Raw genomic sequence first — 20,047 nt, forward strand, 5'->3', positions numbered from 1 at the left:
GATTATAGATACTGCAAATGTGAACATGAATCAGAGATTAGCGCTGTATTTTAGAGACTCACTTAAATTTATTCCACTAAGTGGTCCTTAGGAGATCTCGACAATAATTAGAAATATGGGTACTCTCAGCTCTGTTACCAGTCTTCACCAGTTCATGGGGGAATAACAAATGGAATTAACCTTTAATTTAGGTCTTTAGGTCCTTCATGCACACGGGACCAGACTTTCAGGTGTTCAGACATTGTGCTGAGCTCTTCTAAAAATCTGGCTACTTGTTTGGTGCCAAACTGGGAGCTGACCCCTTTTGAAATTCCTATTATAATACCTCCTAAGCCCTGCTTTTATCTACTGTGAAAAAATGGTCAATTCACAAGGGCACAGGTTCCTAATCAAACGTTGGCACCACTTCTGTGCCCAGACAGCTGCCGAAAGTTTGCACCTCTCAGCCATCTGTGCCAGAGGTAAAGCTCACAGCTGGCCTGAGTCTGGGGACAGGCTGCCTCTGGTACTGGCTGCAGGGTGGGAGAGGGGACTCTTCAACGTCATCGCATGCCAGGGCCTAGCACTCCCAAGGTCGGTCCAGGTCCTAAATAGTGCTTAGCGGGCACTGTACTTTCCCTTGCAAGAGCACAGTTTGGCCCAGGAGCAATGGCTGACATTTCTCATTTTCCATTTCCCGGGATTCCTCCTGGCTACAGCAATAGGAGCAAGGTGCAGATGAACATGGGCAGTGCAGGTCTGTATCCTCATATCGTCCAGTGCGGTGCTCCCTCCTTGTTGGTACCAGCAGTGGCTCTCCCACCTCACCTGTGTTGCAGCGTTACTAAGATTTCCTGGCTTGCACGGCCAGGCTGATTGTGAGATCCTTCTGCGGTTTCTCACTGCGCTGGAGTAGGTCGGTGGAATTACAGAGGTCTGAAGCCAGGATTTGAGATGCTTATTCAGATCATCAGGTCTACAGATTGTACTCTGTCCTGCACACAAGCCCTATGATTTTTGTATATCACAATAAATGTTACAGAACTTTTTACAAGGGCGTGTAGTGATAGAACAAGGCGTAATGGTTTTAAATGGAAAGAAGGTAGATTTAGATTAGATGTAAGGCAGAAGTTCTCCACTGTGAGGGTGGTGAGACACTGGAACAGGTTGCCCAGAGAGGCTGTGGATGCCCCATCCCTGGCAGTGTTCCAGGCCAGGCTGGATGGGGCTTTGAGCAACCTGGTCTAGTGGAAGGTGTTCCTGCCCATGGCAGGGGGTTGGAACTAGATGATCTTTAAGGTCCCTTCCAACCCAAACCATTCTATGATTCTGTGATTCAATGAACTTGAACTGCCATTTGGAGATCTTGTGGTCAGTTTTGAGACTTTCAAGAACACCATAAAACATGCACCCTGTGGCCCTCCAGAAGCTTTATTTCTGAAAAGCAGCAAGAGTTTGGGAAGTCTATGGGACAAATCCTGACCTGGCAGATATTCTTTTAATTTCAGAACAAGAAGTGGAGCCAGTAATTTTGGACAGCTGGGAATCTGCCCACTTACTCTTTCTAAACCATACCTCAAGTAAGTGCTTTGAGGAAAAAGGGTAGAATAAAGTACGTTGTATCCAGGTATTCAAGAAAACCTTCTTAAAAAGCATTGCCTTATTTGAAATTATCCTGTCAGAGCCAAAAACAATGCATTAGAGGTGGAGAGAAAATATGTATATAAAAGCCTTAAACTAATGATAAAAGTATTTCTTGAAATCTTCCTCCTACTTTTAAACTCCTTTCAGTCCAACTGACATTTCAACAATATTACACTAAAAAAAAAAAAGAAAAAAGAGGGTGGAGGGATGGAGGAACCTTTTAAATGCATAATACTGAGGCAAGGAAAATATGGCTTGTTCAACAATAACCTTGACAAATTCGTGCTCTTGTCATTTAAATGAATGAACCTCTCCAGTGTCTAGCTTGCTGGACCTTGGGAAACAGCAGTGAGGAAGGATTGTAAAAATGATGCTCATCTCTCTTAAATTATTTTTCTGAGTAAATGAATGATTTCAATGAAATCCAAATAAGGATGAATCTGCTCACTTGAATCACCTGGTCACAGCCAATGAACTTCCATGTGAAACAGTGCTTACCCTCCTCGGTTGCCATGTATTGATCTAAAACATCTTCCCTGAGCCTTCTCTCTCCTTTTCCTCCTACAGGCAAAAGGTTAGAGTTAGATAATAGTATTAATTTTCCAGACATCTGCACATGTTTTAATAGCCTTTAGAAGGTTTGAAATGGTTTCTGTTTGACCACCACAGGGCTAAAATGCCATTAAGACTTAGATTGTAGCAATACATAACAATCATAGCCCCGTAGTTCAACCTGGCAATAAAAAAGCTAATTTATTTTATCGGAGATTTAAATTAATGTGATGAACTCCTCTCTCAACAGGACCTGTAACACCACTCTTAGAAAAATGCCATGGGCCTGCATATTTTCAAAACCATGTAAAACACTTGCAACAAACCTTGTGTATGTATTTGTTCTGTGTGCTTTTCAAGTGTTTACATGTGTGTTTGTGTGTTGACATAATACTACTTACCATTCCTGAGACCATTTTGTTTTTTCTGTCCTATCTTCATTCTTAGCCTCATATTTTCTATCATCTGACTTGTAGACTCAGCAGGAAGAAATTGATTAATAGATCCAGGGAAATCTCCAGTGTTAGCCTTTTATTTTTACCACCCTGAGAACTGGAATTTTCTTGTGGGCAAAAATTATTACTTCTTAGGTAAATTGAGTTTAAAGTAGCTTTTAAAATAGACATATGCAGTTAATAAGGATATTTTTGAAAATCTGTGAAAGAAATATTTAGAGCTCAGACAGTTTTCATTTCCAACTATATGCTAGAGGAAGGCTTCAGCTTATCCCATTATAAAGTGATAAAGCAGCATTTGATGGCAGCAGCTTCTGTGATAAAATGATCATGGCAGTGCTGAGAACGAATCTAATAAGGGAATTGATCTGTAGATTCCAATTCTGTAAGAGTCAACATCGATCAACATAAATGTCAATAACAAGATCGTACTGAGGTCTGCCTAATTCCTTTAGATGATTTTGGGGCATAGTCAGAAAGTGAATGTGAAAATGAATTTTAAACTGTAGGAATCACAAAGACAAAGACCAAAATTATGTTGTGCTACCATGAATATCACTGACTGTCATAGTATCAGCAATTTAGCAGCGTGTTGAAATTAGTGAGTAGCATTTAATCAGGTAATGATTGATAATGCAATGCCTATTGTATGTGAGACTGAAACATGAACACTTTTCATCTGTGTTTTCGTGTTAAAGCATTTCTTAAATACAGTGAAATAATAAAAAGCAGCCCTGCTTTTTACCGCTAAAGCATAGATAGCATGTGTAGGGCATGCCATAAATGATTAATGGTATAGTTCTTCCTTGTCACAGGAGTTCAGTATAAAGTTGTTCCCTAGACTGATTCTGACCATGCTGAAATGTTAAGAAAAACTGGGTTTGTCTGTGAGCAATGTAACAAGAGAAGGTGTCAGGATGTGCAGGATTCTGCCTTTCGCTCTTTGATGTTCCCATAATTCATAGCACCCATGTGATGTTGGCACTCATTTAGCAAAGTGGAATTAACATATTAATTAGTATTAGATGAATAGAAAGGTATTTACAAAATAAGAAACAAAATACAAATATTTACTGAATAAGAGGCTCGAGTCTTCTACAACACTTTTCTCACAAAACCGCTGTTTTACCATACTCCAAAGAGTCTTCCATGAGCAAGCTCATTGAAAACATTTATTTCATTAATTATTTACATTCTGACTAGCTGATTACTGGATCATTGATGTAAACTGTTGACTTTACAGTAATTACAAACCACAGGGAACTTTATACATACATTTTCCTAAGAAATTAAATTAGCTCATTTTATTATTACTGCAATATTTACAGACTCCTACTGTAGTGCTATTAAAATGAGAACTAACACTTTGGAGTCCTAGAGCTTGAAAACACTGATAGAGTTATAAAATGAAAACTAGGATCAGAGAGGATTACTTTGTGTCTTTCAATGTAACTTTTATTTAAAGCAGTTTATAAAAATTAATAAAACTAAGGGATTTGGAACAGGAGTAATTTTAGGCTTACATTAATGTTGCCAACTCTCTGAAGAATACAGAAAGATTATGTTATTTATGTTTATGCATCAAATGTCTGCTTAATGCTTCGCAATTTATACCCTAGGATATAAGTTCCCAACCTTCTGAGTTATTTTGGAATCTAGTTCACTGGTTTTTGCCATCTCTGGATGGCTCGATAATAACAGAGAGCAGCAAGCCTAGAAAATATGAAGCAGATGAGAATGGAACCTTTGTTTTCTTTTTTGTGCTGGATTTGCCTTGTTAACAGGATTTTCTGATGTAGTTTTAGCACCCTAATCTTCCATACAAATGTTTGTAATATCATACCCTTGTACTTTGTCTTGGATGTTGTCAGTTAAGTTGCAGTAAACTCGCCTGGAGAATTTGCCAGCAAAACTGACAAACCGTTATTAATACTGGGTTTGAATTTAAAATCTAGCATCTTCTGTATCACCAGACTTCTAGGGTTTTTAGCAAAGTCAGCCTAATAGGAGGGAAAAAAACAACAAAAACAAATGGAAAATATAAAATCAGAACTTTTGTGGAAGTATTTTTATGAGATTAATGGAAAATTCAAATCCACTTGACTTGAAATTTCTGGACTGGCTGGAAACTTCCTTTTTTTCTACTAAGAGCTGATTTAGCTTACTGAAATGTGTTTTACAGTTAATCCTTTAATATTCATTTTATGTATCACTCTTCCTCCTATTACCACTGAGCAATACTGCATGTTTGTGATTGTTTCCTGTGCTTTACACAGCTGTAGGTAAGACCAATAAATAACAGTCTCCAGCTCCTTGCTCATACCACTGTGAGAGTTATCCTGGGGTTCCCTTATTGTGTATTAACAACCTCCTCCCACCAAAAATAAATACAACCATCTGTAGTGGTAAGGCTCCTGCGATGCAGTTGTTGAGAACCGTAGCAGCAACATATAGGGCAAACTAATTTTAGTTAACCTGTCAGACAGACCTGAAGAAAGAACATAGTATTAAATATGAAAGACAACAAACATGTTCGTACTAAATACAATGGGGTATAAGACTTCTGAGTTGCTTTGCCTGTTCCAGACTGAGCTGTATAATGTTTCCTGTTACACTCTTTTGCCAACTACCAAGTATCTATATTAACAGCTTGGTCTGTTGGAAATGGTGCCTGTAGCAACAGAGAACTAGAAAAAATAGCTTAGTGTGATGCATTCGCTTTACAATCAGAAGTTATATGTTCTTGCCTGCACAGATGTGTATTAATAGCTTCTAGAGGTCTAGAAAGTGATGAGCACATAATTATGTTGGGTAAGGGAGGAGTATTTTAAATGGTCAAAGACTGTTAGTTTCTCACTCCAATTTTAGCCCCAATCCTGTGGGGTTAAATCCCATCGTTAAACATGGCCCAAGAGTAGGAGAAGGCACTTACTTGACAAGTTGACTGCATATTGCATGTTCTCCTAGATGTCTTCTGTGACTAACTCCTGTTGCCCATATTGCAGAGCTTTATTCACTTTCTCTAGGGGATGTTCTGCAGCAAAAGAATAGGGCCAGAAGAGAGCTGTGGTGAGCCTCTGTTTGCTCCTATGCTTCACTGATACTTTGCCATTTTCTTTTCCCTGGCTGCTTGATGCAAAATTTCTGTGCCTGAGGAAGTGCACAGGCACAGATTGATTGGTCATCGGTGCTATAGGCACAAGTGAAAATATTAGTTGCAAAATAATCTCATATAGTCAAACCTGTAAGCATGTAACAAACTTTATAAACAAAACATACAAATCCAGAAGAATTGTTGAGCTGTCGTGTTAGTACCAGTGAATATGAACATGGACTCAGAACACTACCCTAATGCTGAGCACAACAAAAGTTAGTATCTGAACCTAGTGTTTCTTCCTTTGAAAATGCTAAACTTCCCCCCCGGGAATAAAAGTTCTTTTCTTATTTTCTCATCATTTAGAGCTTGGTCTCTTTTAACACACTTGTGAAAATCTAGAGACATACACCTATATGGATGTTCCTGTGTAGTTTATGAGATAAGGCCATGTTTTATTCCCAGAACTGGCACCAAAAAAAAATAAAAAAATAAAAAAAAATCACATTATTAACTCTTTATATCTGGGCAGAAATACAAAAATAAGATTGTGCATAGGAGACCTTATTTCATGTAAAGGCAATGCTGAAAAGTGGTAAAAAGGACAGGAAGGCTTCTTAAAGACACACTGTATTCTACAGGTGAACCACCAGAAAGCTGGACTTCATGTTAGTCTAGAATATTTGTAAGAAATAGCCAAAGTCGGCAGTAACTTCACACTGTTAGGATAAATGATGATTGCAAAGCAAATTATTAGAGAATTAGAGGGGGGAAAGCACAGCTATTTCCACAGTGAAATGTTCTTGAAATTACCTTAAGGGATATAGTGATAAAAAGGAATCCTGAATGGCATATACCACGCACAAGAACTCTACTGGGAAGCTGCCTTTCTTCACATGCAATAAGCAGCTGGAAAGATGAAGGCATGTTCCTAACCAAACTGGTTAACTGGTGGAAAGTGCTCAGTATGACAATTGCTATTGCCATTATAAACTGTGAAAATGGAAAGAATAATTTTCATTTACTACGAAGTTAAAGAGTGATGGCCGTGAAGTTTTGTTTATAGGAAGTGAATAGTAGGAAAGTAGGACATAATTCTGAATTTTCTATAAAATATGTAACTTCCAAGAGCTGAAAAAATGATTATAATTTTATTTTCACAACATGAATTATATACAATAAAACATCAGGCAATTCTGTATGTGCACAGTATACAACTGCAAGTACATTTCCTATGTTAGTGATTATTAGAATTAAATAAAATGGAAGCATCTTTTTGCAGCTTTCACTTTTGCTTCACATTTGGCTGTTTTCTGTTGACAACCACTTTTTCTGCTTTCTTTAGAGAGCAGAATTACCATATGTCAAAAGCATATATATTACAAACTCTGATTTGTCTAGAGGCAAAATCTATTTCTACTTCGGAGGTTTGATTATTTTTTCCTTGACTATACTTTCTTCTTTATTTCAGAGTATTTAGTGTATGAGAAGTTCACAGTTCATACTTTGAATAGTGTGTGTTCTTTATCTAGGTAACTTCTGATGGAATAGGTGAAGGATGTTCTCTCATCTCCAGCTTAACATCCCCTCTGCAATGTATCTAAGGACTAAAAAAATCAAGATTTAGTTTAATGAAAGATTATATTGCTGCATAAACTAATAGTATGTAAATTGCAGACCTAACCATATTTTTTTTCTTTCTTTGGTCTGCTGTCTTCTGTGGTGTAATGGAAATGTAGTATAGATTACTATTTCTGTAAGACCTTTGAAACTAAAGCTCATCCTAGATGTGATTAATTCATAACTGCACTCTGCTTCTGATGGATATGACAGTTAAAGATGAACAAGGGAACAGGAAAGTGAGACAGGTCAGATGATTATGAAAAAAAGTGAGCTAGAAAGAGCTCTTGTCTTTCATGACCCTCTGTCACACCTATAAAGAGATCACCATATCAGCACTCTTCTTGTGTTGTGCATTTTTTTGCACATTTTTGGGGAGTTATTGAGACTTAACTCATTTAGTACAACAGGGGTAGAATTGGAGCGGTGATGTTGCTGACTGTGGATTTGAGTGGAATCTTCTTTGTGCCGAGAAGTATTAAAAATGAGTGGTGTGAAGGCTGCAGAAAAGGTATTCCCTGCCAGTCCAATGACAGTGGTCGGGTTATACAGGAGAGCAGTCCTGAGTATGCCTGTTCAGGTTTGTGAGGCCTCAGATAACAGCAAAGACGGGAGGAGGCCACACGTACCAAACATTTACAGCTCTGGCACGGAGCGCCAGGATGAAAATGTCTCCTTAGAACCTAGAGAGAGAATTTCTTTCTTGTGAATGATGGACTTTGGCTCCTGTGAGAAAAGCAAAGCCAATGGATTTAATAGCAATTAACTCATCCAATATTGGAGAGCCGTGTACAGTTTGGCATAATTCATTGAAAATTGTTCTGGCAATGCTGCAGGCCATTAGACGTTTCAAAAAGGAGATGGGAGCTGATAGATATTCTGCACAGATACAGTCAAGAGGCACAATAGTTAGGGGAGTCTCTCTGTAATATTGCCTCATGCCAGCAGGTAGTAGCCTTCTTTTATCTTCCTAGAAAGCCTTAATAAGGATGCTGCTGGGGGGAGGGGGAACTGGCCTACTATTTGATGGATTGGTTATCTGCCTGCCAGATAATTGTATTTCCTATTGCACTTGATATAATGGGTTTCCACCTAAATTATCAATTACTTTGGGTTTGTTTTTCATGGGGGTTATGGGAGTTAATCTTGACATTGAGCCACAAAGGGCACGGCCTTTTCTACACCCATCTCACAGGTGAAGGAGGAGCTTTTCTGCTGCTGGTCACAGGCAGCCATAGAGAGGCACTTTCTGCTCGGCCCTGGCCTCTGTACCTCTCAGCACCCGCTTTCTGCAGGGACACGGGTCCAGTAGCTAAGATGCTACGAACTTTTTCGTTCACAGCTGCCCCAGCAGCACTCAGTACAGGGTAATTTCCAAGCAGGCTGGCCCAGCCCATGCTGTATTCACTTCCCTCAGGGTTTTCAGTTCTGCAGTCCAATGCTCCTGATGGTTTCCTGTGTTCAGGGGGGCCGACGTTCCCCACCATGTACAAATGTTGCCCAGTTTCCCCTTATCATTATATAGGGCACCAATAAATGGGGCAGGTGACGTGGATTTGTAGTTGTAACTCCTCAGTTTCATATTTAAGTATTCATTTAAACTGATGTGGTCTTTTCTGTGGAAGTCATTCTGTGCTGTGGTCTACCTTTTGTTGCATTGCATCATGATAGTATCAACAGTGATTTTAATATTGTACAATTTTCAAGACCGCAGTAACTCCTTGATCTAGTTATGTGACTGTCATCAGAATATAACCATAAAGGACACAGTATATTTTGCGTATCTGAGAAGAAGTCAGAATCAAGATACATAGTTAGCACAATCTGTTACTTGATTTTAAATGGATCGTTAATGAGTTTTTTTAAAAAATAGTTTTTCCTATTTTTTTAATTAGAAAATGGAGACAGAAAAAGAAAAAACAAATGAAAAAAACCAATTTTCTTATCATTTTTCTTTTGTAATTGGATTACTTGCTTCAGTGCTGTGTGACTATATTTAATTAATGATCTCAAACTTCGTTATGCTGGCCCTGTGTCTGTTAGTTTATTTGCATATGTGTGTGTGTGAATATTCCCAATGTGGTGATCTCTTGTTTGATACGGAAATATAATCACATTATACATCTTGAGAACACACTTTCCTTCTTTGTTAATCATTTTAGTCTGCTGATTCACCTTGGTTATTATAGTTTTATAGAGCCACAGAGTTTAATGCTGGCAAAGATGATTCAAACACAGCACGACCCATGTGCTGCCCAGTCCTTCTGGTCACTGAGCCAGTGTGGAGGGGCCCCTGTAACTCCGAGCCGTTTACAGTGTGCTCTGCGGGGCTACATCTTACCACTGGCCAAAAAACTGCTTCTGGGTTTTGCCTGTTCCAAATGGGCTGATCTCTGCTCTTATGTCTGATATGGACAATAACAGCAGCACACAAAATTCCATTGGATGACATTATAGGGGTATATTTAGTTTCCCTTATTGAGGTGCATATATGTTACCAATTAAATAATGCGGTATTTAAAAAGCTTTGCTGGAAAAATGGGAAGACAATTTTACAACTATAAAACTCCTACAGCACTATTTCTAGGATACTTTTTTCTGGGAAAATAAATGTTCAAGTATAAATGTTCATCCATCACAGATGTCCCCCGTCATCATCTGTAATGTGCAGATCTGGCTATAGTAACTTCCGCTAAAATATCTCTGGAAGCAAAAATCAGGTGACTGGTTTCACTGGAGAAAGTAATTAATTCCTCTGCAAAAAGCCAGTACACCACTTGTTCATAACATCAGTGACTCCTGGTTCTGAAAACAGTGGAATTCTCTGGTGGTTCAACAATGCATTTGGAATTATTGTCAAGAACAACACGTGTATGAAGTCAGTAAATCTGTGAGTTTGGGAAGGCATTTTACCTGGAGCATAAATCTTGAACAAACACCTGACAGTAACTCTAGTAACTTTAAAAGGTGCACGCTGAATAACTAGGTGATAGGCATCACAGATGTTAAAAAGCACATAGCCTATATGTAATTAATATTTATAATGAAAAGTATCTCGGATACTGAGTGCTTGTAGCATTTTATTCTGTTCAGCAATATATTGGACAAAATATGTTTATACAAAATATTGATCATTGAAAATATTTTCCATAATCTGTCTGCAACAGATAGTACCTCCTGAAGAATCCTGGGTGTATATGTAGCTCTTGAGAAATTACTCCCAAATTTATAATGAGTAGTTTTTTAAAAAAATTGCTAGATTGTCTGGAATAGATGCCTGAAGCACAGCATGCAGATGACAGAGGCTGTAGGAATGGCTGCCTGCTTTGCTCTCTAGCAGATGAATTTCTGCAGTGGATACCAAGCAAGGGGGCTGGGGAGTAGCTGGGCATAAGATATTGCGTGACTGATGTTTCAGGGGCCTGCAAAGAACTGTCTTGCCGTTACTACTACTGCACAGTGTGGAGGGGCTTTTGTGGCTACAGATTCTTTTTCCCTCTTTGACCAGGCTTTTTGGATGGACAGGGCGATGGGCCGCTCATGCAGCCTCAACAAGTCTCCATGGTTTGCTGCATCCTTCACAGGGTGCCCCTGGCAAAGTGCCCTGGCAGGGGCTGCACCATTTGTTCCTCCAAGCTGAGTGCCCCGGTGCTGAGGAGCGAGTAGCTGTGGTCTCTCAGACTGCAAGCCTGGAGAATTAATAGGAAAATGAACAGACCCTGATCCAAAGTCCTTTTGTTTGGGGTTTTTTTTAAGTCCTTTTTCATTGATTTCAATGGACTGTGAGTCAGATCCATACTGCCTGTTGCATGATATGTTGGTCCAATGACTGACAAGACTGCAGATATTTCTTCTTTTGAAATCATCGGCCAAGGCATTCACATAAATCATGGATTTTATTGAAACTGCAATTAAAACAAATCAGGCTTAATGCACACTGAAAGCCTTTGTAATTAGTGTACAGGTGAACATGGAGAAAAAGGCACAAGCTTAGCCATCCTTCGAAGCAAAACTGGAAAAAGAACTGTGTATATAATCGAACAGCATGTGAATATTAATGCACAAAATCCTCTGAGTCCCTAGTTCCCTGATGCAATTATTTTCTATTCACATTAATTGTTCCTAACAGATGACATTAATGACTTTGAGTTAAAATGTGTGCAAAGGAGGCCTTCAGCAGATCAATGCTGTTTAAAAAATAGGGTCACTTCTGCAATCATTCACTCAAGGTGTAACAGCTCGTAAATAAAACAACATTAACATGTTGATTGATTTATAAATGTTAATTTTGTAGTTCATTTTTATGCTTTTTTCCTGAAACCTGTCAAACTCTATGGATAATGGTGGGACTCGTGTTCATTTGTCATTGTTGCGTGTGAAGTAATGATAAGTTGCAAAACAGTGACTAGAAGAAAAAGTAGAGTTTGTTTTGGATGAAGAATGATCTGTTCTGCAGACAGGAAGTCTTGGACAAAGTAAGAACAAAGAGCAACATTTCAAATTGGAACAAATCCTTTTTTACCTCGGGGTCTTCATTTCCCTTGAAATTTAACAGCAGAGTTTGGAATTTTAAAAATGCTGATCTGCTGCATACTTGACAAATGCTTATGCTTTGCTCACTCCCTTCTGCCCCCCCAGAAACTCCATTCACGCATCTTAGACCTCTCATCTGGGGATTTGCTTTCAGAAGTAGAACGAAACAGAAGCCTGATGCAATCTCGAACTGCTGATGCTCAGACTCACGTGAGTTTTTGTGCTGTCCTTGTACCCCTCAGGAACCCTCCCTTTTGCCTCTGAAGTCTCATGTCAGGCATGAGCCATAAAGCTGATCTCTGAATTGAAACACTGTTGAGGCAGATAACAATACTTCTTCTTCCTTCTGTTCTCTGAAATTCAATATTGTGTCCTCAGTTGATATAGTAAGCAGATAGTGTCACTCTGTGCGAAAAAGCGTAAATCTTAGCAATGTCCCCAATATACCTTTTTGGGTATTGATTACATCTCAGAATCTCTGACAAATGGTCAAGGAGCTTTTTATTAAAGCCCATACACTGTATTATTCATCCTACTTTTATGATATATTATGTATGAACTTTTAAAAATTCATGGGCTCTGCATTTTATTTTTTTTTTCAGATGGGGTTAGCTTTGTGCTTATTTGGCAAAACGTTAGCCACTGTGGCTTTCATGTTTCATTGTCAAAAAGAAAAGTAGCTTAAAAAACAAAAGTCACATAAAGATAGAGGGAAGCAAAGAGGACAAGAACAGAATATTGAACCTGTGCCTTTGATCTTGAAGTATAGTAGTGTCAACAAAAATGTAATCTCCTTTGTAATACATACTTTAATGAAAAGGCATTCTTTCAAAGGTTCACAAAAATGCTAACAATCCTTTGCATTATATGTAATTAAGTCTTCAGGTTAGGTTTTTCAAATATAGAATTTTCTGTATTTAATAGTCTGATTCTTTCAATTTTCTGTGATTTCTAGTGAAAATTATGTATTTAAATTGTAATACTACATTCAGGCCTTTTTACTCTAATTTCATTAAAGGTAATGACTTACTTAAGAGTCATGATTACAAAAAATTAAAATTTCACCATGTCAGTTAATAGACCCATATGCAAGTTAAATATATTTAATTAATGCATCATAAACATACTATTCAAACTACTTTCTTGGATAATTTAGAGAATAAAGGCAAATCACGGGAGAAAATTCCATTCTCTCTTTAGTGATCTGAATGCAATCTAGAAATTGGGTAGATAGACTTCAGAATCTGTAACGGCACGATATTTTTTGCACATTTTCTCATCTCTTAAACAATAAGGATTACAATAATATACTGTTCTTTTGCTTTGCTTAGATATCTGCATATTTTTCATTGCTAAAAGTGTAGGACCAAATGCCTTTCCCCTCTCTTTAAGTGCAAAGGAAACAAAGCGAGGGGATGGAAGGGCTCTCAGACTAGCTGAAGATGACAGGAAAGGAAGGCAGTACTTGTCAGTATGCTGTGATGTCCTCTTCTCTCCTACAGGAGATTCTTATAGGAAAGGATTTTACAGTCATCCTTCCCTTAAACAATGTAATGACTGGGACATAGCCTAGCAAAAAGGGCAGAAATTTGACATGGCATGTTTTCCCAATGCCACAGCTGAAAAGCAACGAAATAGCCAGAACAAGCAGATGCTGCCATTGGCCTCTATACAGTCAACCTTACAGGGAGCGACATCGTCATAGCTGAGGAGGCTGATGAGAGAGGGTCTCCTGTGGGAGCCACAATGTCAGAAATAAAGAGTAATTTGTCTCAACAAAGCGAGAAAGTCTGTTTCAGAGCCAAGAACACAGGCATCAGCCTGCCTGTGATGCTGAAAGATGTATTCTTCCCAGAGCCAGTGGATTTAAAGCTATTCCTCCTGCATCCATTTGACTTCCTAGGAGAACATGTACCGATAACTCCCAGAGGTGAAATGTGCTCTTGCTACCTCTAAATGATTTTCCCATTCATAGGTTTTGCCTGAGACAGAAAATAATGATTTGCCCTGTAGTTACGTTTGTCAAAAACAGAACGTTATTATGTCAGTTGAGCGATGAACAGCTGTACTCATGAACTCCTCAGCAGTAAAAATTCTGCTCTCTCCTGTTTAACTGAAAAAAGGTTCAACCCTAGTAGTAGTAAATGGGAGGACATGGGGGAATAAATGGAAGAAATTAGCAGAAGGCCAATAAACATGTTAGTGTATGAGAAGTGCCTACAAACTGAGCATTTTTCCAGAGATTCGCATGAAGAAGCTGTGTCTACTGCATATACAGTTTTGATAATTGTTTTGTGGATCCGATAACTTTAGATTTCTTGTGTCTTCCTGACTATAAAGGTAAAATTTTAATCCAAGCAAAATTAATTTGGGGTATATCTACGTACAAAAATCAATAAATATTGTTGGAGCTTGCCTTAATGAAATTCAAAGCAAAGTTTTATGAAACAGAGTCGTGTCACTCTGTCTGGTGTTCCTGGTAATTAAAAAGATATCTGATTCTGTAAGGAAACTGGAGAATAGCATAACAGAATGGTGCAGGCACTTAACATTAAAGAAGCTCCAGCACTGTTAGGCACAAGAGTATTAGTTTGAAAACAAATTAAAGGCATCCTAGATACTCCTACAGAGGTTTAATATTTTACCTAAAGTGCTATCTGCTCTTCATTACTCTCTTCCTCAAAGCTGGCACTTAGTCACAGTCAGCTGAAATTGCATTTGGAGAGGGGTGATAACTACACAAGTACTAAAGGCAGCCATAAAGTGTCAATAAATTGCATAAGCAAGAGGCTTCAGCTGTCTGCGAGCGACACAAAGATGGATTGTCCTACGTCAGAGAGTTTCTTAGACAAAGCTTTGAACTAGATAGGAAACCAAAATTAGACTGTAATGGAGAGATTCCATTCTCAGTGGACATTCTGGTTGGGATACTAAATTAATTTACCTTGTCCAGGGTGTACAGCCTCATCTGTTACGTTGTAGGGCTATAATGCAGTTGTCAAGATGTACTTGTATTCTTATAACTTTGTTTTCTGTATCTTACTGGAGCACGCTGCTTATGTACAAAGCATAATTCAAATAGACTCAGAATAATTTTTAGCAAAAGAAGAGCAGAATACTGGTTCAAGAATAAGGAAGAAAATATGGAGGACTGTGGATTTTTCCCCTGACAAATGAAAATGTTAGCAATTTTTAATGTAGTTCTCTGTATTAAATTCACCAGATGCTAATGGCGTAACAGGAAGGTGTAAGTAGCTTACTTGCTTTTTCTTTGTCCTTCTTAATCAAGGGAAAGTTAAATGATCTTTTTCCACCCATAAGATATTTCTATTTCTTCTCATATTTTAGGAATGCCAGCAGAATGTGAAAACCAGTATACCTGTCTTGAAATGCCGGAGTCAATTAAATATGACAGGTCCTAGCCGCCTGTATCCCCGGAGCAGCTGCAGTAGCAGTGAACTCTCCCTCTCAAGTGCTTGCAGTGAATATTCCAGTGGTTCCTCCTACACTTGGAATGATGGAAAGACATGCAGCAAAAGGGTAAATCAAATTAATTGTCTTCATTTACTAGCTTAAATTCATCTGAAACAAGATTAATTGAAAAGCTGCCTATTTCAGAAATTTTTTCCACTTTCTTCTCTCTGTTATATTTAAAACAGTTGTCACTAAACTCAGTAAGGGTTCTCTCCCTGATGTCTCCCTCCCTCTCGCTCTCCCCCCTTTTAATTTTTTTTTTAACAATTCCTTTATCACTCCAGTTTGCTCACAGTTTCCTCATTCTGACATTTATTCTGTCTTTCACAATCCAAATTGTTCTTCTTCTTTATCTTAATCCTTCCATTCATGTTGTTCTTCCTACAGGTTTTAAATGCACTGCAGCCTTCACACCACTAGAAAATCCTTTATTGAAAAAGAACATTGCTATTAATAGCAATGGATGAAATGTAATGCCCTATGCAACTCTTAAATCTCTTCACTAAAATGGTAACACTTTTTATTAACAGCACTTGTGAGTAATATGTGAGTTTTATTTTGTTTTAACAGTCATCTGTGAGCTGGGATAAAAGAATAAGCATTGGTTCTTCGCTCCCAAGTAACCTCTCAAGTCCTGCAGATGATCTACCTCCAACTCGTATCAAGGAAAACCATATCTTAGAAGGGCTGAAGAAATTACAGAAGCAAAAAATATTACTTGAATCACCTTCACTAATATCAAAATGGGGTTACAGAGATTGCATGAACTCTAATGAAGGAATATATTCCCCTGGAGTTAAATGTGGCAGCCATAATGAACAGACTCATTGTAAGCCAATGGAAATAGGAAGTATTTGCATTGAACATAACAAAACTTTCTCTTATGATTCAGATTCGCATGATGATGCAGATGACGACTCTTCATCCTTACTGTTGCTGCAGGAAGTACCAAGCAAAGACTGCAGGACCTATTGTAACAAATTAACTCACAGCATATCTGACAGTCTCTTTGACTGGGATCCTAACAGAAAACATTTACCAGAAAGAAGTTCATATTTTAATTCAAAGGAAAGACCTGAAAAATTGACTAGCTTTGTCAGTGGATTTCAGGCAGAAGTGAAATCGTGCACCAGAGCAAAGCTGCCTGAGTTACAGTTAAATCAAAGCCATGCTAATATAGGCTGGAAGGACCTTAATTTTCAGCTTTCAGATACTGATGACAATGAAGTCTTGGATGAACTGCATATAGAAAGCAGTGATGAGAAAAGTCCATCAGATTTATTAGCAAGTCCTTTTACTGAGAAGTACACAAAGACCTCTGACATGCTCAAAGTCACGGAGAATTCTAAGTTTGTATCCACTGACAAAGAAGAAAAACAGATATCTTCTTACTCAGACATGAGGCCAAAGACATGTAATTTCATTAAACAGCAAAAGGTTATAAAAAAGACCTCTTCTGAAGAGTGCATTACTGTAATATTTGATGCTGAGGATGGTGAGCCTATTGAATTCAGCTCACATCAAACTGGAGTTGTCACTGTAACAAGAAATGAAATTTCAATCAACCAGCCACAAACTAGGTCCAGTGCAGAATATACTGAACTTATACCTCAGGGAATAACTGATTTGCAGACAGGAACCAATGCTAGAAACTACACTGCTTTAGAGAGACCTGAAGATGAAACCGAGAAACAGACTCTTGAAGATAATACAGGGAATAAAAATACAGTTGTCCCCATGACCTGCAGTGAATCTTCACACTGTGGAAGAGTCACACTGCAAAATACTCCACGACAAAAACTAGTTAAGCCAGTGTATGATGTATCATACAAGGCCAATTCAAGTTCCACTGTGCATGCAGGAATCAGTCAAAAGCCAAACTTGACTAAAATACCCAGCAGAGGTAGATTTTCTCCACAAAAAACTGCAGTGATGGAGAGTGAGGAGACCCCTGTAGCTCAACCAGTGGGCCCTGCAACCCTTGAAAAATCACCTGCTCTGCCACCTGTAAAGCTTTCAAAATTCAAAAAGGCACAAAGTCCACCTCATAATTTTGACTCAAAAGTCGACTTTCAGGTTCCAAAGACCCCTGCCCACCCCCTACCCAGCTTGAAACGTCCAGGCAGAGGTGACGGGTCAAAGTATCCAAAGAGTCAGAGTCCCACATCACCGCTGTTGCCTCAGCACCTTATAGAGCCCAGTGACTATGGAGAACCTCCAACCAGAGACTTTCATTGTGATTTAGCAACTGTAGAAGCCCGATCACCGTCCCCACCCCTTCCTCCAGGCAGGTCAACATCCCTGTTGATTCGGCCTAATTACGCTCCTTCACCACCTGTAGCAGTAAAGTTAGGAGGAGCTGGTCCCAGTGAAACAGCAAAAAACATACTGAAATCATCACCATTAAAAGGAACTGTGAGCTCTGGCTTTCACAATCAATCTAGTCATGAAATGCAAGCAAAAAATGTATCTTCTGGGGCCAAAATTGAATTATCTTACCTTCAAGAAAATGCAGAAGCAATTATGCAAAATAAGTGCATATCTCAGCAACCCCACAGTGCATGCCAAGTACTTTCCAAAGTTTCCACAAAGCAAGTCTGCCCAAAAAACCCTAATCAGCTGGGTCTCCACAGGAATCGTGAATTTTCCAACACAGATTTTCAAACAGCCAGGTCCTTTTCTCTAGGTTGTCCGTCATTGGAAAAAACTTCTTCACAAGACACATATTCCAGCAAAAAAGATACTCCCAGTGACAGTGGAGTGGATCAGACACAAAAGATGCCAAACATTCTCCCCGCAACTCCTCAATGTCATACAACAAGCACAAGTGAGCCTTTACTATCTCAGGTAAACAATTCCGCGTTGTCAACACTGTTTCATGGTAGTGACACTGCACATGCAACCCAAAACTCTAATGAGAAAGGAATGAAAACCCGTCTGCCTGTAGGACTGAAATTATTTGTCAAATCTCCCCAACTTCTCCGAAAGAGCTCTACTGTACCAGGGAAGCAGGAAAAAGACAGTATAAATGCAGCTTCCAAAAGTAATGTGAGTTCAAGTAAGTACAAGCAAAATGAATCTATGTGTGTAACCACCAGAGGTGCAACAGAGGCTGAATTAAAAGACTCTAAGTCCGATACTGAAGTAAAAAATAATTTTACTGTGGGACTTGGTATGGATACAGCATCACCTCATTCACATGAAAACTGCAACTTGGTGGTAGACAGAGTAGATGGATTAGAAAACAAATTAGTTAAGAGATCTGTTTCTTCTAGCAACAAGTCGCACTTGAAACCAGCTCTGGGCATGAACGGAGCAAAAGCTCGTAGTCAGAGTTTTAGCATTCATACAGGGGAAAAGCCATCTGCCCCTGTGACAGAAGGTCTTGGAAAAGTACGGACTCAGATTATTACAAACACTTCTGATAGAGGAAATTCTCTAACAAGGCAGAACTCAGCCATGGAAGGACTTCAAATCAAGGCCATTCCTGGGTCAACAGTGACACCAGAGACTGTTTCATATACTCCTAAAACCACAGAAAATTCTTATTCTAGACAAGGTTCTCTTGGAAATATGAGTAGTTGCAATAGTCAGCATGGAAGCCCAAGCAAACTGCCCTTCAGATCATCTTCAAAAGTAGACTTGTTTCACAACACTTCAAAATGTGATGGAAACAAACCATTTTGTCAGAAAGATGTGCACAGTCTATCTGTCCAGAGTGAGAAAAGCACTGAAAGTTTTAAACACGAAGTTTTAAGTAAAAAAAGTGTTCTGCCAGCAGAATTGGAGTTAGAAGCATCAGCTACTGTATCTTCCAAACAAATTTCATCATTTCAAAGCTTGGGTGGAATAAAGTGTCCTCATAAACTGGAAGCAACAAAGTCACAAAGACAGCAAATGTCTTTAAAGTTAGCAGAAGCCTCTGAGAATGTTACCAATGTTTTGAGTTCACCGGCTCTACAACCTACAATAGAGGAGAAAGTCATGTTATGCATCCAAGAAAATGTGCAAAAGGGTCAGGGACAAACCAAATCTCCCACTGCAGAGACTAAGCAAAAGACTGGACCCTCTATAGCTAGTTGGTTTGGCTTTCGAAAGAGTAAGCTCCCGGCACTGAGTAGCAGGAAAACTGATGTTCCTAAAACAAAGGTAGAAAAAAAAGATGCAAAAGTTTCAGGATTTGGAATTAAGCAGGCAAAATTAGAGAGAAGAAAAGAAAAAAAGAAAACTGAACAGCACTGTGTAATAGAAAATGATATTAACAGGAAAACAGACAATGGTGACATTTTAGCTGATGTCATGGAGAGCAAAATTATGAAACCTTCACAAGACACGCCTGGTGAGATTGAGTGTGAACAAGTCAAAGGTTCCACCACAGCTACATACTCAGCAAAAGACAGTTTTATGAAAGAGCTTTTAAACAGGTAAAACTCTAACACAATCTGGGATGTGGTGTTGTAGACTGTAGCTTTACAGATGCTCAGATGCTAAGTTCAATGTATGTTCCTTTTAGGCTAAGAACGCATAGTAGTAATCAGTAGTTATGCTATCAGGACTTTAATCTGTATGGGGAAAAACATTAATGATGAGGTGATAATTTTGTTCACATTACTTTGTTAACCAAACCAATGGCCTTTGAAATTAAAGAATGGCAAGTTACATCCAAGTTGGTAGAAATTCAAATGATTCCAGAAAT

At 38.7% G+C, this 20,047-nt stretch overlaps 1 protein-coding gene across 16 annotated transcripts in view; it reads left to right on the forward strand.

Annotated features, from left to right (window-relative positions):
- The window catches only part of NCKAP5 (NCK associated protein 5), a 392,323-nt gene that overhangs the window by 312,629 nt on the left and 59,647 nt on the right, over positions 1–20,047 (forward strand). For all 16 annotated transcript variants that reach the window (XM_069780847.1, XM_069780846.1, XM_069780848.1 and 13 more), the window contains 3 exons: positions 11,983–12,087; positions 15,226–15,417; positions 15,922–19,775. In XM_069780847.1, coding sequence (XP_069636948.1) covers positions 11,983–12,087; positions 15,226–15,417; positions 15,922–19,775 — 4,151 coding nt within the window. The remainder of the gene's footprint in view (positions 1–11,982; positions 12,088–15,225; positions 15,418–15,921; positions 19,776–20,047) is intronic.

The sequence above is a fragment of the Haliaeetus albicilla genome, chromosome 4 (genome assembly GCF_947461875.1).
Source record: "Haliaeetus albicilla chromosome 4, bHalAlb1.1, whole genome shotgun sequence".
NCBI lineage: Eukaryota > Metazoa > Chordata > Aves > Accipitriformes > Accipitridae > Haliaeetus > Haliaeetus albicilla.